The sequence below is a fragment of the Pongo abelii genome, chromosome 8 (assembly GCF_028885655.2).
Source record: "Pongo abelii isolate AG06213 chromosome 8, NHGRI_mPonAbe1-v2.0_pri, whole genome shotgun sequence".
Classification (NCBI taxonomy): domain Eukaryota; kingdom Metazoa; phylum Chordata; class Mammalia; order Primates; family Hominidae; genus Pongo; species Pongo abelii.
In genome coordinates, this window is record NC_071993.2 from 99,237,662 (window position 1) to 99,254,593 (window position 16,932).

At 38.9% G+C, this 16,932-nt stretch overlaps 1 protein-coding gene across 3 annotated transcripts in view; it reads right to left on the reverse strand.

Annotated features, from left to right (window-relative positions):
* Nucleotides 1-16,932, reverse strand: part of IDE (insulin degrading enzyme) — a 131,191-nt gene that overhangs the window by 14,726 nt on the left and 99,533 nt on the right. For 2 of the 3 annotated variants that reach the window (XM_002820978.6, XM_024253395.3), the window contains exons 14-19: nt 16,290-16,372; nt 12,324-12,468; nt 8,905-9,015; nt 7,860-7,980; nt 3,248-3,339; nt 1,886-1,997 (exon numbers count right to left, since the gene is read on the reverse strand). In XM_002820978.6, coding sequence (XP_002821024.1) covers nt 1,886-1,997; nt 3,248-3,339; nt 7,860-7,980; nt 8,905-9,015; nt 12,324-12,468; nt 16,290-16,372 — 664 coding nt within the window. Of the gene's footprint in view, nt 1-1,885; nt 1,998-3,247; nt 3,340-7,859; nt 7,981-8,904; nt 9,016-11,688; nt 11,834-12,323; nt 12,469-16,289; nt 16,373-16,932 lie in introns of all 3 variants that reach the window. The other variant, XM_009245626.4, reaches the window with a different exon arrangement.

Consider the following 16,932-nt stretch of genomic DNA (forward strand, 5'->3'; position numbering starts at 1 on the left):
ACAGAGTAAGACTCCATCTCAAAAAATAATAATAACAATAAAGATAAATAAAACATCTCCTTTATAATGCCTGAAAATTTTCCTTTTCACTTGAGATAGTCTCTCACTCTGGCACCCAGACTGGAGTGCAGTGGCACAATCATGGCTCATTGCAGCCTCAACCTCCTTGGCTCAAGCGATCATCCCACCTCAGCCTCCTAAGTAGCTACAGGTATGCGCCACTATGCCCAGCTAATTTTTTTTTATTTTAAATTTTTTGTAGAAACAAGTTCTCACTATTTTACCCAGCCTAGTCTCAAATTCCTGGCTTCAAGCAATCTTTTTACCTTGGCCTCCCAAAGTGCTGGGATTATAGGCATGAGCCACCACTCTGGCCTGAATATTTTATTTTTAAATAGTAAGTGCCTTTCCATGGAGAGTTAAGTGAAGAACTATTTAAAGCATTCACATCTGATCAGTTGGCTAATTCAGAATGATTTCCTACCACCTAGCATTTTGAGAATGAGATGTGAACTGGGCTATTTTTGAACGTGGAGAAATTTGGGAGGGTATTTAGGAGGCAAAAGAGATTAAGATCCTAGGAAAGGAGACAGAAAGAGGGAAGTAGAGTCAAAAGAAGTAAGAAGAATGAATTTCACTTTGAAATATTGTTTCTAGACTGGCCTCACTTTGAAGTCAACTGCTATGGCTCTTGCATAGCATATCCTGAGTCTTTCTCTAATTGTAGTGGAATCAGCATACCCTGAGTCTTGCTCTGGTTATAGTGACTGAGGAATAAACTAGCAAAAGTTGGAAATAAACCACTACAAGATCTGTGATGACTGGTCATGCACAACAACAGAGCTGGGCTCAACATATCTCTAAGCATTCAACAAAGGTATCCTGAAATAATAATATGTTCCAGTTGCTTTAGAAGCTACTCAAATGAACCAGACACAGACTTTGGCTTTAAGGAATGTACAGTCTAATAAGAAGATAGAGATGTACTTCAATCCCAACACAAGAGAAGTGCTAAGTAGCTTGAATAGGGAGGTTCAGAAAAATTGTACTGCAAGTCCAAAGGTAGATGTGATTATTTCTAGCTGGGAGTTTTAGAAAAAGTTTAGTGGAATAAGTAGCTTATAAAATAGGCCTGAAAGGAGAAGTAGGATGTAGGCACTGGCCCATGAGGAAGAAGGGGGAAAGGAGAATACCATTTTGGGAGGATAAAATAGCTGGGGGGAAAAGGCAGCACAGATGGTTCATGCATAGGGAACAGCCAAACAATCAAGCCTGGTCAAAAAAAGCTTCTCTTCCTTCATTTAATATACCCTTCTATTACACAGTTTTGAGCAATATTGACAATAATGCTTAATGAGTTTTTATCAGAAGAAGCCACTGTTAATGTAAAAGTAACCCAACATTGTAAACCCCAATATATAAATTCAATAAAAGTCTTTGTTAATCCCTTATAAAAATATACTTGTAATGATTACATGTTATCTGCACCTGTGGGTTTCCTAAAACTATTTCTGCCAAAGAATCCTATGGGTTTCCAATTAAATATTATAGTTCCAGTTTCCATTTTTATAAATGTATTTTACTTCATGACTCATAGTCAATAGCTTTGTGATATTTTTACTTCCTAATTCCCCTTCATTCAAGTACCCATCAATTCCAGTATCACTCTCTTCAAAATTGTTGCCTATCTCCAATTCTACTTCTTTGGCCCTCCTACCAAAAATTTTTTTGGCAGAATCACCTATCTCTAATCATACTTCTGTAAATAGTAGAGGTTCCCAAGTAAATCTTTGGCATAAAACTATACCAAATTCAGCCCACCTGTAATCACCCACACTGTTATGTCAAAGTAGTCCATTCCCAAAGTAACAACATCTCTACTTACTGTCAGGGAGCTGAACTTCTCTATACCGAACCAGCTGACTTGGAAGGAGAGGTTTGGTATGAGCATGTTCAATGAGGGTGTCTTCAACCATCTGCATAATTCCTAATGCAGCCTATGGAAAAAGATATGTCCCAGCATATTACAAAAACATAAACATATCTTGTTGTGAAATAAACTAGCTTTGTTTATCATAAAAGTGGATTCTAAAATCTTAAATACATTTGATCCTATTTAAATGGATAAAAATTGAATTTGTCAGTATGGTCATTTTGCAGTAAAGTCAATATGGTAGTGGTGAAAGAGACACCCAAACAATCATCAACACTGATGCTGATGCTGGAAAAAAGGCACTGCCAAAGATGGTCTCAAGTGAAATGATCCTGACTACAGGCACCTGGGGTCACAGAAAAGCAAGGGAGGCAAACATAGGCTTTATTGTAGGTAAAATGACCTTGGTAAGAATCTTGCTTCTGCCACTTATTAGCATCCGACCTCGGGCATATTGTTCTGGAGGGGTATAGCAGAGTGGTAGAGACCAAGGGATCTTTTCTTTTTTTTTGAATCAGGGTTTCGTTCTGTTACCCAGGCTGGAGTGCAGTGGCACAATCATAACTCACTGCAGCCTCAACCTCCTAGGCTCAAGAGATACTCTTGCCTCAGCCTCCTGAGTAGCTACGACTACAGGTATGCACTACCACACCTGGCTGTTTTTCAGTTTTTTTGTAGTTATGTTGCCCAGGCTGCTCTCAAACTCTTGGGTTCAAGCAATCCTCCTGCCCCAGGCTCCAAAGTACTGAGATGACAGGCATGAGCCACTGCACCCGGCTGAGACTGAGGGATCTTGAGACAGACTGTCACGGAAATTTTGTAGTGCTTTCCATGTGCTAAGTACTTAGCATGTACTATTTAATCCTTATCACACATGACGTAGGTGCTACTATAACTCTAATTTTACAGAAAAGAAAACAGATAAGCACAGAATTAAGATATTTTCAAAAGATTACAGATCTAGTATATAGCAGAGCCACGATTCGAATCCAGGCTGTCTGATTCTACAGCATGTGCTCTTATCTACTATACAATTATGCCACCCTATACAGAGTAGGGATAATTACTCCCATTTCCTCCGATAATTGCACAAGGTAGGAAACAGCAGAAGAGGCAGCTGAAAGTAGGTCCTCAGTTAATCACCATCATTCTACTTTCCCTGTGCCCTCTACCTTCCTCCACAGAGCGAGAGAGCTGAGTAAACTCTAATGTGTTTCTTATCACACCATGCTGGTTAACAATCTTGAGAAAGACTAGAGGGAAAAAATACCTTGCAATGATCCACAAAAGATTGCTAAAACCTCAACCACCCACCTGCTTTGTTATATTTCCATGGAGAAGGGCTTCAATGTGTAGCCGTGACAGGAGCTGAGGTATGAAGGCCTTAAGGCGAGGAAGGGTTACATCTGCAAAGGTGTAAGAAGACATAGTGAGCGCTACCTATGAGGGTTTTTTTTTTTTTTAATTTGAGATGATTTGAGACTTACAGAAGACTTGCAAAAATAGTACAGAGAGTTCCTGTAAACACTTCACTTAGTTTTCCCTAATGTTAACATCTTTCATAACCATCAAAACTAAGAAATTAACATTGATACAATACTGTTAACTAAAGTACCGACTTTATTTGGATTTTTCCCATTTTTGTCTTTTTTTTAATTCCAGGATTTGATCCACAACCCTCCATTACATTTAGCTGTCATGTGTCTTTAGTTCCCTCTAATCTCTGACAGTTTCTCAGTCTTTCCATATATTTCATGACCTTAAGACTTTTGAAGAGTACTGTTCAGTTATTTTATAAAAGTGCCACATTTGGGTTTGTCTAGTGTTTTCTCATGATTAGATTTCATGTCTGTATTACTACAAAGAATACCACAAAGGTAATGCGCCTTTCTCACTGCATCCTATCAGGGGACTCATGAAGTTGATATGTTGTAGTACTAGTGATGTTAACACTGATCACTTGGTTAAGGTGGTGTCTGCCAGATGTCCTCACTGTAAATGTATTATTTTATTCTTTTGTTTATAATCTAATAACTCATATGTGCTCTATATGCAATTTGGAAAAGCCCACTTGCCCATCTACACCTATTTTTCCCTTTGTAATTACTAAATATTTATTTTGGGAAAAATAAATGAGATTATACAAATATTTTCTTTTTCTTTAAATTTGACCCACTAATTTTAGCATCCACTGGTGGTTATTGCCTGTAGCAATTATTACTATGGAGTTCTAATGGCAATTTTTCTACTTCCCTCGTTCTTTTCACATATATTGATTTAATCCTTCTGTAAGGAAGAGCTGTCCCTTCTCCATTAGGACACCATAGTAATAATTGCTACATGCAAGATCTACCAATGGATGCTAAAATCAGTGACAGACATTTAAGGAGAAACATGGGAATGGAAATAACAAGTGCTTACCACAGATCAGGAATTTTACAGATGTTATCTTTCACACTATAAAGTAGGTACTATTATCCCCACTTGAAAGATAGGAAAACGAAGTTAAGAAAATTTAAGTTTGTTGTTCAAAGTCATTAAGCTAGTAAATTGCAGAGCTGGATTTGATCCTTGGTCAATTCCAAAGTGGATGTTCATTCTACTCCACTGTACTGCCTTAGGGGTCCTCTTCACTAGGCTCCCTCAGCACTCTCTGCAGCTTTCCACCACAATACTTACCCCCTTGTCTCTCTCTATTAAAATTATCTACTTACATGTATGCTTCACCACCAGAGTAGAGCTCCTTGATCAAAGAAACCCCATCTAATTGATCATTTTAAATTTTTATTTATTTATTTTTGAGACAGAGTCTTGCTCTGTCACCCAGGCTGAAGTGCAGTGGTGCATCCTCTACCTCCCGGGTTCAAGTGATTCTCCTGCCTTAGCCTCTTGAGTAGCTAGGAATACAGGCATGCACCACCATCCCTGGCTAATTTTTGTATTTTTTGTAGAGATGGGGTTTTGCCATGTTTAATTGATCATTTTTTAACCTCAAGCACCTGCAGTCTTGGGCTGGGTGCATGGCAGGCAGTCAGTAAATGCTGCTGGACCACACTGAACCCTGAAGTTCTTGCTACCCTGGCACCTGGATAGCTGAATGATTTAGAGTCACTGAAGAGGGAGCCTCTCACACTGAGTTGTTTCCAAATTAAGCCATTCTGGCATTTTGGATTATTGTAGGAGTATATATATCAAAATGGAATAATTATTTACTTGAGCAGAAAATTTAAACCAAAAAGTACTGACTTTTCTCTTTATAAAATCCATTATAGGAAGACTTCATATCCCTCTGAGATAGTATAGAGCTTATTCTGCTTAAAATTAACATGCCATCTAACCTAGATTCTAACGAAGGGTGAAAAAAGCCCTCAAACCTTTGCTTTTTGATCATTATAAAAGTAGGCTTCGTTTTGGAAAACATTTAAAATTAATTGTGTGGTATTTTTAAAAGATATAATTCTTGCTATTAATTGCATATGACCATAGTCATTTTGCAAAGAAAAGCATATTAACTGTCCCGATAAAAAATGTACCCGTTCTAGTTAATGATTTTTATAATCTAGCCTCCTATCCAATGCCTGAGGCAACCAACAAAATAATGACTTTCAGTACTTTGCTCGATTTGTGTCACTGAAGACATCAAAAGCACAGTGTTACATAAGAACTTGTCATAAAAGGTTATTAAAACATTCAACAGCTTTTTTTTTTTTTTTTTTTTTTGAGATGGTGTCTCTCTCTGTTGCCAGGCTGGAGTGCAGTGGCACGATCTCGGCTCACTGCAACCTCTGCCTCCTGGGTTCAAGTGATTCTCCTGCCTCAGCCTACCAAGTAGCTGGGACCATGGGCGCGTGCCACCATGCCCACCTAATTTTTGTATTTTTAGTAGAGATGGGTTTCGCCATGTTGGCCAGAATGGTCTCGATCTCTTGACCTTGTGATTCACCCGCCTCAGCCTCCCAAAGTTGCTGAGATTACAGGCATGAGCCACCATGCCCGGCCCAGAATTTTTTTTTTTTTTTTTGAGATGGAATCTTGCTCTGTTGCCCAGGCTGGAGTGCAGTGGCATGATCTCGGCTCACTGTAAGCTCCACCTCCCAGGTTCACGCCATTCTCCAGCCTCAGCCTCCCAAGCGGTAGCTGGGACTACAGGCGCCCGCCACAGCGCCCGGCTAATTTTTTGTATTTTCAGAAGACAGGGGATTTCACCGTGGTCTCCATCTCCTGACCTCGTGATCTGCCTGCCTTGGGCTCCCAAAGGGCTGGGATTACAGGCGTGAGCCACAGCGCCTGGCCCAGAATTCTTTTTATTGCATTTTAATGCTTATGGCTGAGCACGCAGAAAGAAAGATTAATTGGTGAGGTAATGTTGAGAAGTAAAAAATCTAAAACAATAATAAAGGGTGATACCAATCTACATTTTTTTCCAAAAAAGAAATCCTGAAAGCAATTTCTTTGCATTCAATAGGCATTCATTAGATACACACTGAGGGCATAATATTATACTAGATACTAAGTAAAGGGGTATGGAAGGAAGGTATAATCACTGCTCTCAAGGAAGCTGGGATTTTCAAGCCAAACTCCTGAAAATTAGATTTAAGATTCTAGAAAAAAACAACAACAACAACAAAAGATGACTCTTTAGGCTTTCACATTTTCCAATTTTTAACTGAACTGATCTAAGGATGCTAAAGCAGGAAAAAAAAAAAAAAAAAAAAGCCTGAACATTGTGTGTTAAGACTTTGAAGTTCAGCTAACTTTTTCTTTTCTTAAAACTTCAATATTGGCCGGTCACGGTGGCTCATGCCTGTAATCCCAGCACGCTGGGAGGCCAAGGCGGGCGGATCACTGGAGGTCAGGAGTTCAAGACCAGCCTGGCCAACATGGTGAAACCCTGTCCCTACTAAAAATACAAAAAATTTGCCGGGCGTGGTGGTATACAGCTGTAATCCCAGCTACTCGGGAGGCTGAGGCAGGAAAACTGCTTGAATTCGGGAGGTGGAGGTTGCAATGAGCTGAGATTGCACCACTGCACTCCAGCCTGGGCAACAGAGCAGACTCTGTCTTTAAAAAAACAAACAAACAAAAAACCTTCAATATTAACAGGTTAGTACTTGGGTCAGAGCATTTAGTCTGCAGAAAAAAAATTTTTTTTTTTGGAGGCAGAGACAGAGTCTTGCTCTGTCATCCAAGCTGGAGCACAGTGGCGTAATCACGGTTCACTGCAGCCTCAACTTCCCGGGCGCAAGCAATCCTCTCACCACAGCCTCTTGAGTAAGTGGGACCACAGGTGTATGCCACCACATCCAGCTAATATTTTTATTATTTTTTGTACAGACAGAGTCTCACTATATTGCCCAGGGTGGTCTCAAACTCCTGGGATCAAGCGATCCTCCTTTCTCCGCCTCCCAAAAGTACTAGGATTACAGGTATGTGCCACCGCACCCAGCCCTTCTGCAGAAATCTAAAAATAGTAATAATTAACTGGTGTAGGTCCAGATTGAAAACAGTAAATGTGGCTAATCTGCCTGAATGCAAAAACCACTTCAAAGCCACCACTGTTTTTTTAGATTTTATTTTTAATTGACAAATAATAATTGTAGATATTCATAGAGTATATAAAATGTTATTATATATACATATAATGTATAGTGATCACATCAGGGTACTAAGCATATCTATCATCTCAAATTTATTTATCATTTATTTGGGTTGGGAATGTTCAATATCCTCCTTCCACCTATTTAAAAGTATATGTTACTGTTAACTACGGCCATCCTGCCACCACTGTTTTTATAAAACATATGCACAGCCAGCTTTAATAGAACTACAAGTTATTTAAAAGTATAAACAGTCAATATCAGAATAAACCAAAATGAATTTAGGAAAAAAATGAAGAAAGCATTAAGCTTTAAGTAGAAAGTCTCACCATCCAGAGCTTCCTTTAACTCATCTTTAGTCCAGGCCACTTCAGTCATCAGCAAGCGGAGGTAGTACATGGCATGCTGGTGAGGCTGTTCAGCCCGGAAATTGTTAAGAGATCGCATATACTAGTGAAGGAGACATGTGTTCATTAATTTTATAAATCTTTTAAAAATCATTTCAAAAGTCCAGTTATAATCAAATTTCAATTCTCTATAAACTATGTGTTACTAGGATATTCACTTCTTTCCCCTTTCTGAAGTTATATAATTCAGAATGGGGTTTATTCCTCTCTGATCTTTACATAAAAGTGCATGCTTTTTCTTTGTCCAAGCTACATTTGTTCAGCCTCTGACATGGACTATAAGTGCCTTCACTATGGGATATCTTTAGTCCCTCAGAAAGTTATCCCTAGTTTTCAGGGAAGTCTTTTGGAATCTTTAGGTTCTATGCTATAAAGCCATCCCCAAAGTCTCCATAAGCAAGCAACATAAATAGGTAGCCATATAAAATATGGGATCTTTATTTGAAAACTGATGGTGGTTTCTTCTGGTATACAAGAAAAGGTCATAGTTTAGCTTCAGAAGCAGCTGTTCATCCCATACTTCCATTACTGGGCCAAACATGAATTGAATTTAAGTGGAAGATATGTCAAACCCAAATAGTGTGCTCTAATGTGACAAGGTCTTGCGGTAAAGCAGACCTCAGTCTGCTGAATTGTGTGTTCTTCTGAACTAAAGGTTGGGATGGAACCTTCAAGGAGGCCCTGACAGCCACTAAGTGCTTCTCTTTGAAACTGAGAGCTGCAACTCTGAATTGCAGTGAGCTCTTGGCACCCACAGAGAAGAGGACAGGCGTCAACCAGAGTCTACTGGGATTTCTTTCTGGATGGAGTATAGGATTTTGCAATGACAAGGTGAGATGAATGCAACAGGGTTACGAATTCTTCTTTTCCTCCTTGCTTCTTTTGTATTATAAAAACTATTATGAAAACTTTTTATAACATAGCAATATTATCTTATGAATAAAAAAACAAGGTTCAGAAAACTTACTGCTTCTTTGATAATTTCAAATCTTTTTTCATCAATCTCAAAGGTAGCCATTTTCTCAATAATCTTCTTTAGTAAAATTGGCTGCTTGTCATTGTAACCTTTCACTGAAAGCTACAGAAAGAATTCAGGGTATTAAAAGTCTAAAAATATCACAAAACAACTTCCAAATAAACGACTTGATTTTTAAACATGTAGAAAATCCCAAGACAGACATATAAAAAATGAAACAAATTCAATTTAATGTCTCATAAATATATAAATATAGTGTAACACATAGGAAGATAACATTAACTATCTTTTTTTTTTTTTTTTTTTTTTTTTTTGAGACAGAGTTTCGCTCTTGTTGCCCAGGCTGGAGTGCAACGGCACGATTTCGGTTCACTGCAACCTCAGCCTCCCAAGTTCAGGCAATTCTCCTGTCTCAGCCTCCAGAGTAGCTGGGATTACAGACGTGCACCACCACACCAGGCTAATATTTTGTATTTTTAGTAGAGATGGCGTTTCACCATGTTAGTCAGGCTGGTCTTGAACTCCTGACCTCAGGTGATCCATCTGCCTCGGCCTTCCAAAATGCTGGGATTACAGGTGTGAGCCACCATGCCCAGCCTTAACCATCTTTTTAAAAATATATATTTATTTATTTATTCAAGACAGGGTCTTGCTAGGTACCCAGGCTAGACTCAAACTCCTGAGCTCAAGTGATCTTCCTGCCTCAGTCTCCCAAGTAGCTGGAACTATATGTGTGAGCCACAGTGCCTGGCCATTAACAATCTCTATACCCAAAAGCATAATTTTACTTTTCTGAAACAAAACCAACAGTAAGTAAACTCACCTGACACCGAACTATGGTGGCATATACTATATCATCAAAATTCAAGTTCTTATTATAAAATTAATTGTAGAATGTGGCTAAGTTTTTTCTTCAAAAAGAATATCTAATGAACGGCAGACTTAAGGTTTTTACAGGTGAGGTAAGAAGATAAAAATCACAAGGCATAGTGGCATGTACAAGTCGTCCCAGCTACTTGGAAAGCTGAGATGGAAGGCTTGCTTTAGCCCAAGAGTTTAAGACCAACCTGGGCAACATAGTTAGACTCCTGACCTCAGGTGATCCACCTGCCTCGGCCTCCCAAAGTGCTGGGATTACAGGCACGAGCCACCGTGTCAGGCAGGATCCACAATTCTAACCACTTGCTTATTTGATAAGTTCTGTTGGTGTTCCAAAAGCTAATGACAAAACAAATGTGTAAAAAGGATACACTGTATGTACCATCAGGACCTTGGCTTAGCACATTTTTTTTTTTTTTTTCTGAGACAGGGTCTGGCTCTGCCACCCAGGCTGGAGTGCAGTGGTACAATCTTGGCTGACTGCAACTTCTGCTCTGCAGGCTCAAGCGATCCTCCCACCTCAGCCTCCGGAGTAGCTGGACTACAGGTACACACCACCGTGTCTGGCTAATTTTTTGTATTTTTTGTAGAGATGGGGTCTTGCCATGTTGCCCAGGAGGTTGGTCTCAAACTCCTGAGCTCAAAGCAGTCTGCCTGCCTTGGCCTCCCAAAGTGCTGGGATTACAGGCGTGAGCCACTGTGCCCAGCCAACTTAGCACAATTTACTTTGTCTCTAAATGCCTAACATTTTGAAAAGTGGGGAATGGAGAATTTCTATCATGATATTTCCACATGGTGGCACCCAAAGCAGTAGGGGATACACTGCAGCTAGAATATCATGAAAGTCTCTCCGCTGTACAGGATGATAGGCAAGAACCTCAGCAGGAGGGAAGGCCACTGGCCATGGCAAGCACATCATGTTTTCTACTGTAGGAACTAGACTGACAATTAGCAGAAAACCCATTTTGTCATAAATAAAAATTATGTGTTTTGATGGTAATATGCTACTAAAAATCAACAGAAAAAAGAGAAAACAGATGATTACTTTTCTATTTGGAGCTAATTTTGATCTCTGAGCTTCAAACTTCTGTGGACTTTGAGAACGGTTACATTAATATACATTCTTATACATTAAACAAAAGCTACCAGAGAATTTATTTATGTGAATAAAAAAAAGTCACTGGAAAATAAATAAAAATTAAAACTCCTACAATCTTTTGTGTAAGAATTTAAATAACGAGTACCCCAAAATGCTCTCGTTTTCATTTTTACTAAAATATGCAATATATTTTCAAGAAAAGTGAAGATGAATGTGTGCCATAAAAGGGATGTTAACTTGAATTGAGATATAAGCAAGCTTGGAAACACATTCCAAAGAAAGGATCTAGTTATTTCTTAGATGGGTTTAATAATGCTTATTTTAAAACACACATAAAGTAGGTAATGGTGCATGCTACGAAATAAGTTTTAAATTAAAATGTCAGGTGTATCTGAACATAGAAACTTTACAACTACTGTCTGCAGAAATAAAGGGAGCCTATTTATAAGTAAAATTCAATCACCACAACAACTATGGATATCTTCTACTTACAGATGTTAATATACTCAATTATATAGAAAGAACAACATGCTTTCAGGATTAATACGTTAAACATCTCAGGCAGAAGAACATGCAAATAAATGTAGCACACATACATGTTCACAAGATGCACTAAACTTTATTAAATCATTCATTAGTGGAACTAACACTAATTGGAGTTCTTCGATCATCAAAAAGGTGCAAGGAAAAAAACCATCAACTTTCTTGTTTAAAAATGCAGAAGTTAATAGTTTTCCCAAGCTCAACATAATGCTTAAACGGGGTGGTGCCTTTTCTTTGGTTTTCATTTTACTTACAAGTATTGCATTCATTCCTGATGCAATGCCATAGCTCAAACCTGAGAGGCGTGCTGCATATGTATACTCTTTTAAATCATCCTTCAATAACCTGATAAACAGGTATGTCATGTTGCAATGGAGAGGATCAGCATAAATGTAGCGACTAACAAAAAGAAAAACAAAAGAAATGCTTTGATACCTCAAGCAGTGGCATGGTAATGAAGAAACATGACCGAAGAGTATGGATATGCAGCCTCATGATCTGGATTTCTAGGGAAATAGTATATACCAACTTTAGGTTTTACGAAAGAAGGAAGATTTCATTTTCCTTTGCCAAAGACCAAGATTTAAAATACAGAATGGGTAAGATATAAACCTAAATCAGGGTCCAATTTTGTTTGAGTAGAAAAATATGACATTCTGATGAAAGACGTTTAAAAAAAAAAGAAATCAAGGAAAATTTGCATAATATGAATGGTATGTAGTTGAACACTTAGAATAAAAGCTAACTTAAAAATTAAATGAGAAAATATGATTAGCCATAAAGATTAAAAAAAAAGAAATTAAACTCATACCCTCAATCAAAAAATGCTTCCATCAAATCAATATAAAAAATGTTGATGAGTGGAAGGCTCTAAGGCGTGGGTACTTACATACATCCCATAGATGGTATTTTGGAGATCATAGCTCAAGCCTGCTAGCTCTGCTGCATATGCATACTCGTTGAGTGAGTCTTTGAGGAGCTCAAGGTACAAATAGGCCATGTTACAGTGCAAGGGGTCCACATAAGCAAATGGGCTGGAAGAAAATGTTGACAGTAAAATAGCTGATTTTATTACTTCTCAATGTGATATGGCCTTTTGAGATGGATCAAGATATTGAACACTGGTTAATATGATTTCCTGAGGATATGGTTGAATTCTTGAGGCTACTTCTTCTTATGAGGAAAAAAACAAGATGTCTGAAAAAGAAGCCTGAAGTGTGTGTGTGTGTGTGTGCGTGTGCGTGCATGTGCGTGTGCGCGCGCGAGCGCACTGGTGGTAGTGAAGAAGGAGAAGGAACTGCCTACCCCAGATGGTGTGGCAGAACTGACAAGTTAGAAACGCAGGGTATGTGAGGAGTGGGAACGGGCCAAAATGCATGGCTGTGCTTAGGCTAACGGGAGGAACACGGCCGACAGAACAGATACAGCATTTGCGTGTCTTCCCTCTCTTTCCAATAAAGTCACACCCTTGGTGGACAGGAGTAAAGGACTGGGAAATGTGCCTGTAGTAATTACATGAACTTAGAAAAATTGAGACCTGTGAAAATGTTAGCTTATCCCTGAGTTTTCCCCAAAACAGTAAAGCTAGAGAATTGTCAGTAAATTGATAATTTCTATCATATAACAGCAGCCAAAACTAGGGAAAAATAAAATAGAAAAATATTTTAATGAGAAAGAACAAAGAAGAAAGAATTATAGAGCACAAGAACTAAACCACCACAGTGATCAACTAAACTTCATTTCCCAGATAAGAAACATAATTTTCTTCAGGTCCCCTGAGTTCGTGGCAGCAGAGCTGGGATTCAAATGCAAGTTAAATGACCTGCTCCTTTGACTATACAACCTTGCTTACCTTTTATCAGAAGAAAGTAAAAGTTTCACTCATTCAACAAATATGTATTATATGCTTACTACAGTGCCAGGCTCTTCTCTAGGCACTGGAAATAAAGAGTGAACAAATCAGGCAAAGTCCCTGACCTCAGAGTTGATAATCTAGCTAGAGGAGACACATAATAATAAATTTAAATTTGACATATTAGTTGGTGACAGTGCTATGGGGTAAAATTAAGCAGGGTAAGGGGAATAGGGAACGATGGGGTGATGGCAGCAGGGAAGAAAGACTGCTGCTTTACATAAGATAGCCAGTCAAGGCCACTCTTACAATGTGACATCTGGACCCAGACCTGAAGGAGGCAAGGGAGTGAGCCCTGGGGATATCTAAGGGGTGGAGTGGAGAACTTCCCAGGCTGAAGAAATAGCTAGTGCTAAAGGCCTGAGGCAGGTGCCTGCTTGGCTTGTTTGGCAGCAAATTAAAAGTTTCACTCTACTTGTAGCACAGTAAATATAACTAATGTACTGATAACAAAGCCAACATTTTGTTTTTTAAAGTTGAGTCAAGGTCTCACTGTGTTGTCCAGGCTGGTCTCGAACTCCTAGGCTCAAGCGATCTTCCTGCCTCGGCTTCCCAAAATGTTAGGATTACAGGTGTGAGCTATTGCACCCAGCCAAAAGCCAACAATTTTATCAAAGCTGATAAAAAAGCAAAAATAGGGATAAAATGTGTAGTCACTTAGAGAATTAAAATCAAAGACAAAGTTCTACAGCTATCCTAATATTCTCCAACTGGAAAATCTGAATAAATGTTCTGCCATTAAATTTTTTAAAGTATGATACACGATGACAGATTTCCTTCTTTGGGCAAATAGCCGCTCAAAAACTTAAGGCACAATTCACAAAAACAAAATCATCAAAACAAAAGAGAGGCTATCACAGCGGTCGGCCCCACAGGCAACTATGCACCTTTCTCAGGTGGAAGTGAAAAGCCAGAAAATCCAAGTTTTGGGTCTCAAAGCACTATGGCTCAGGCTCAGAAAATAATTCCAAGGAGTGTCCTAAAATGCTACATCCAGCCTGGCAAGGTGGCATGTGCCTGTAGTCCCAGCTACTCAGGAGGCTGAGGTGGGAGGATCACTTGAGCCCAAGAGTTTGAGGCTGCAGTAACTGCACTCCAGCCCCGGGTGACAGAGTAAGACTCTGTCTCCTAAAAAAAAAGAACAACAACAAAAACAGCTGTATCCACAGCAGCTGTGCTGGTGAAGTGGCAAAGACCCTAAACTAACTTTTAAAAGAGAATAGGATTCAACTGGGATACCTAAATTCTGGTTCATGTGTAATTTTAAAAATACGTTATTTTGTAACAAGATACTATATGCTTTAATATGGATCACAGGGTTTTAAAAACCATAGCTAACTACACATAATATAATCTTATTTCTGAAAAGATGGAAAGGATATAGACACACACATGAAAGTTTCAATTAAAATGTACAAGAAACAGAACAGTGGTTACCTCTAGGAAGACAGACCAGAGGGAGGGATTTGTGTGGGAGGCAGACATTTTCAGTTCTAGGAAATGTGCTAGGCAGTTTAGAGAACACAAAAATGTAAAATGGTCTCTCAAAGGGTAGTCTAAAGAAATTCATCATCATAGAGGCCAAATGGAAAAGTGGTGACAAGCTGCTTAGAGTGTTAAAAATATTGCTCTCAAATATCAAAAAATAAAAAGCAGCTTTGTAATGCCCTTTACCAATAATAAGCCACAACCTGACAGCCCATGTTTGGTGTAAACAATAAAAAATCTCTGCACAGTTCTAGATAATCTGCAAATCTCATGCTATAAAACCACAATATTTATAATCACTATAATCTCAACATATTTGTTGATGGAAAATCAGATTCTTTTCCCTCTTTCCAAAGCATTTAAACCATATCTACCTTTAATTTCATGTCAAGCCAACTGAATTAAAATTAATGAAAAAGCTGATTATCATATTGAACATTACTGAACAAATGAACCATGATAGGCTTATCTTACAAACCACTGAATTTTAGAAATAGAAAATTATAAAGTATAAACTCACAAAGTAAAATCTGAACCAGGTGATTAACACACAAATAAGTAAAGGAAGACAAAGATGAATTGAAGGTGCACTGAGAAATTACTGCAATAGCATTATTCATAAATTTTACTAAACATCTTCTCCCTTTTTATTAGTAATGTTTAAGTAATCAAGCCAGAAATAGAGGAAGCAGTATCTAAGGGCTCCAGACAAAGGATGAAACAAGACTCAGGATCATTTAGTAACTAGTACCTCTTCTTCCAGACAAGTTCCAGGAATACAAAACCAAAGCAATAAAAACACCCTAAATTATTTATTCTTTCTTCAATGAGTCTTCTTCTGGATAAATCTACAGCCTCTTCAGAATCCAAAACCCTGAAGGCTAAGAAGGTCGTCCTAACAATAGCTAACATATATCATTTCAGCTAAAGGTATACTCATTAATGGGGAAAGAAAAAAAAAGAATTAACAACACTGGTTTTTAAAATACCTCTTAACAGCAACAGCTCTCCTTTTCTTTTTTTTTTTTTTTTGAGACAGAGTCTGGCTCTGTCACCCAGGCTGGAGTGCAGTGGTGCGATCTCAGCTGACTACATCCTCCTGCCTCAGCCTCCCGAGTAGCTGGGACTACAGGCGCCCACCACCATGCCCGGCTAATTTTTTGTATTTTTAGTAGAGACGGGGTTTCACCGTGTTAGCCAGGATGGTCTCAATCTCCTGACCTTGTGATCCACCCACCTCGGCCTCCCAAAGTGCTGGGATTACAGGCGTGAGCTACCGTGCCCGGCCAGCCTCTCCTTTTATTTTTATTTATTTTTTTCAGCCTCTCCTTTTCTAGGTGAAATAACTCTAATTCCTTTTATTTCTAGACATGGATGTTTAAGAAGAACAGACAACTTTTGGAAACGTAATTGTTGATTTTTATAAGCTTTATAAGCTAGATTCATCTTACATACCTGAAAAATTCAAAGTTGAGGCAAGCCTTCGGCAAAAAAAACTTATCATCTTGTTTGAACCAGAGTTTGCTCATAGCTGTATCCTGTGATGGAGAAACAATTTGGTTAGGGAAATAGAGGCGCATTCAGCAAAAATGTTCAATCAAATCACTCTTCAAGAGGAGGAGGAGGACAGAAGCAATAGTTAGAGTTTTGTTCTGGAGCTGCTGTCCCATGGCCTTGAAGCATACTCAAGAGTCAGCGGGTAGGAAGCTGGAGACAAGACTGCAGACTCCTGTAGCAGAGTGAAATCTGCCTTCTATTTCCCCTGTATTAGGGAGATGGGGGTACAGTGAAGGAAGAGACAGATCAGAGAAGCCAATACCAACTGTCCTGTCTTCATCTTTCTGGACACTGGGAGGAAGGCAGAGGCAGAAGTCCCTTGCAAGCGTATGGCAGCCAGCTTCCAGGGTGGCCCACAACAATCCTTGCCTGCTGAGATTCACAGCCTTGGGTGGTCCCCTCCCACACTAGATCAGGGTTGGTCTGCCTTACTAACAAAATATGACAGAATTAATGGTATACCTCTGAGACTGCATTATAAAAGACACCACGGCTTGCATCCTGATCACTCACTTTCCCTCTTGGATCATTCACTTTGGGG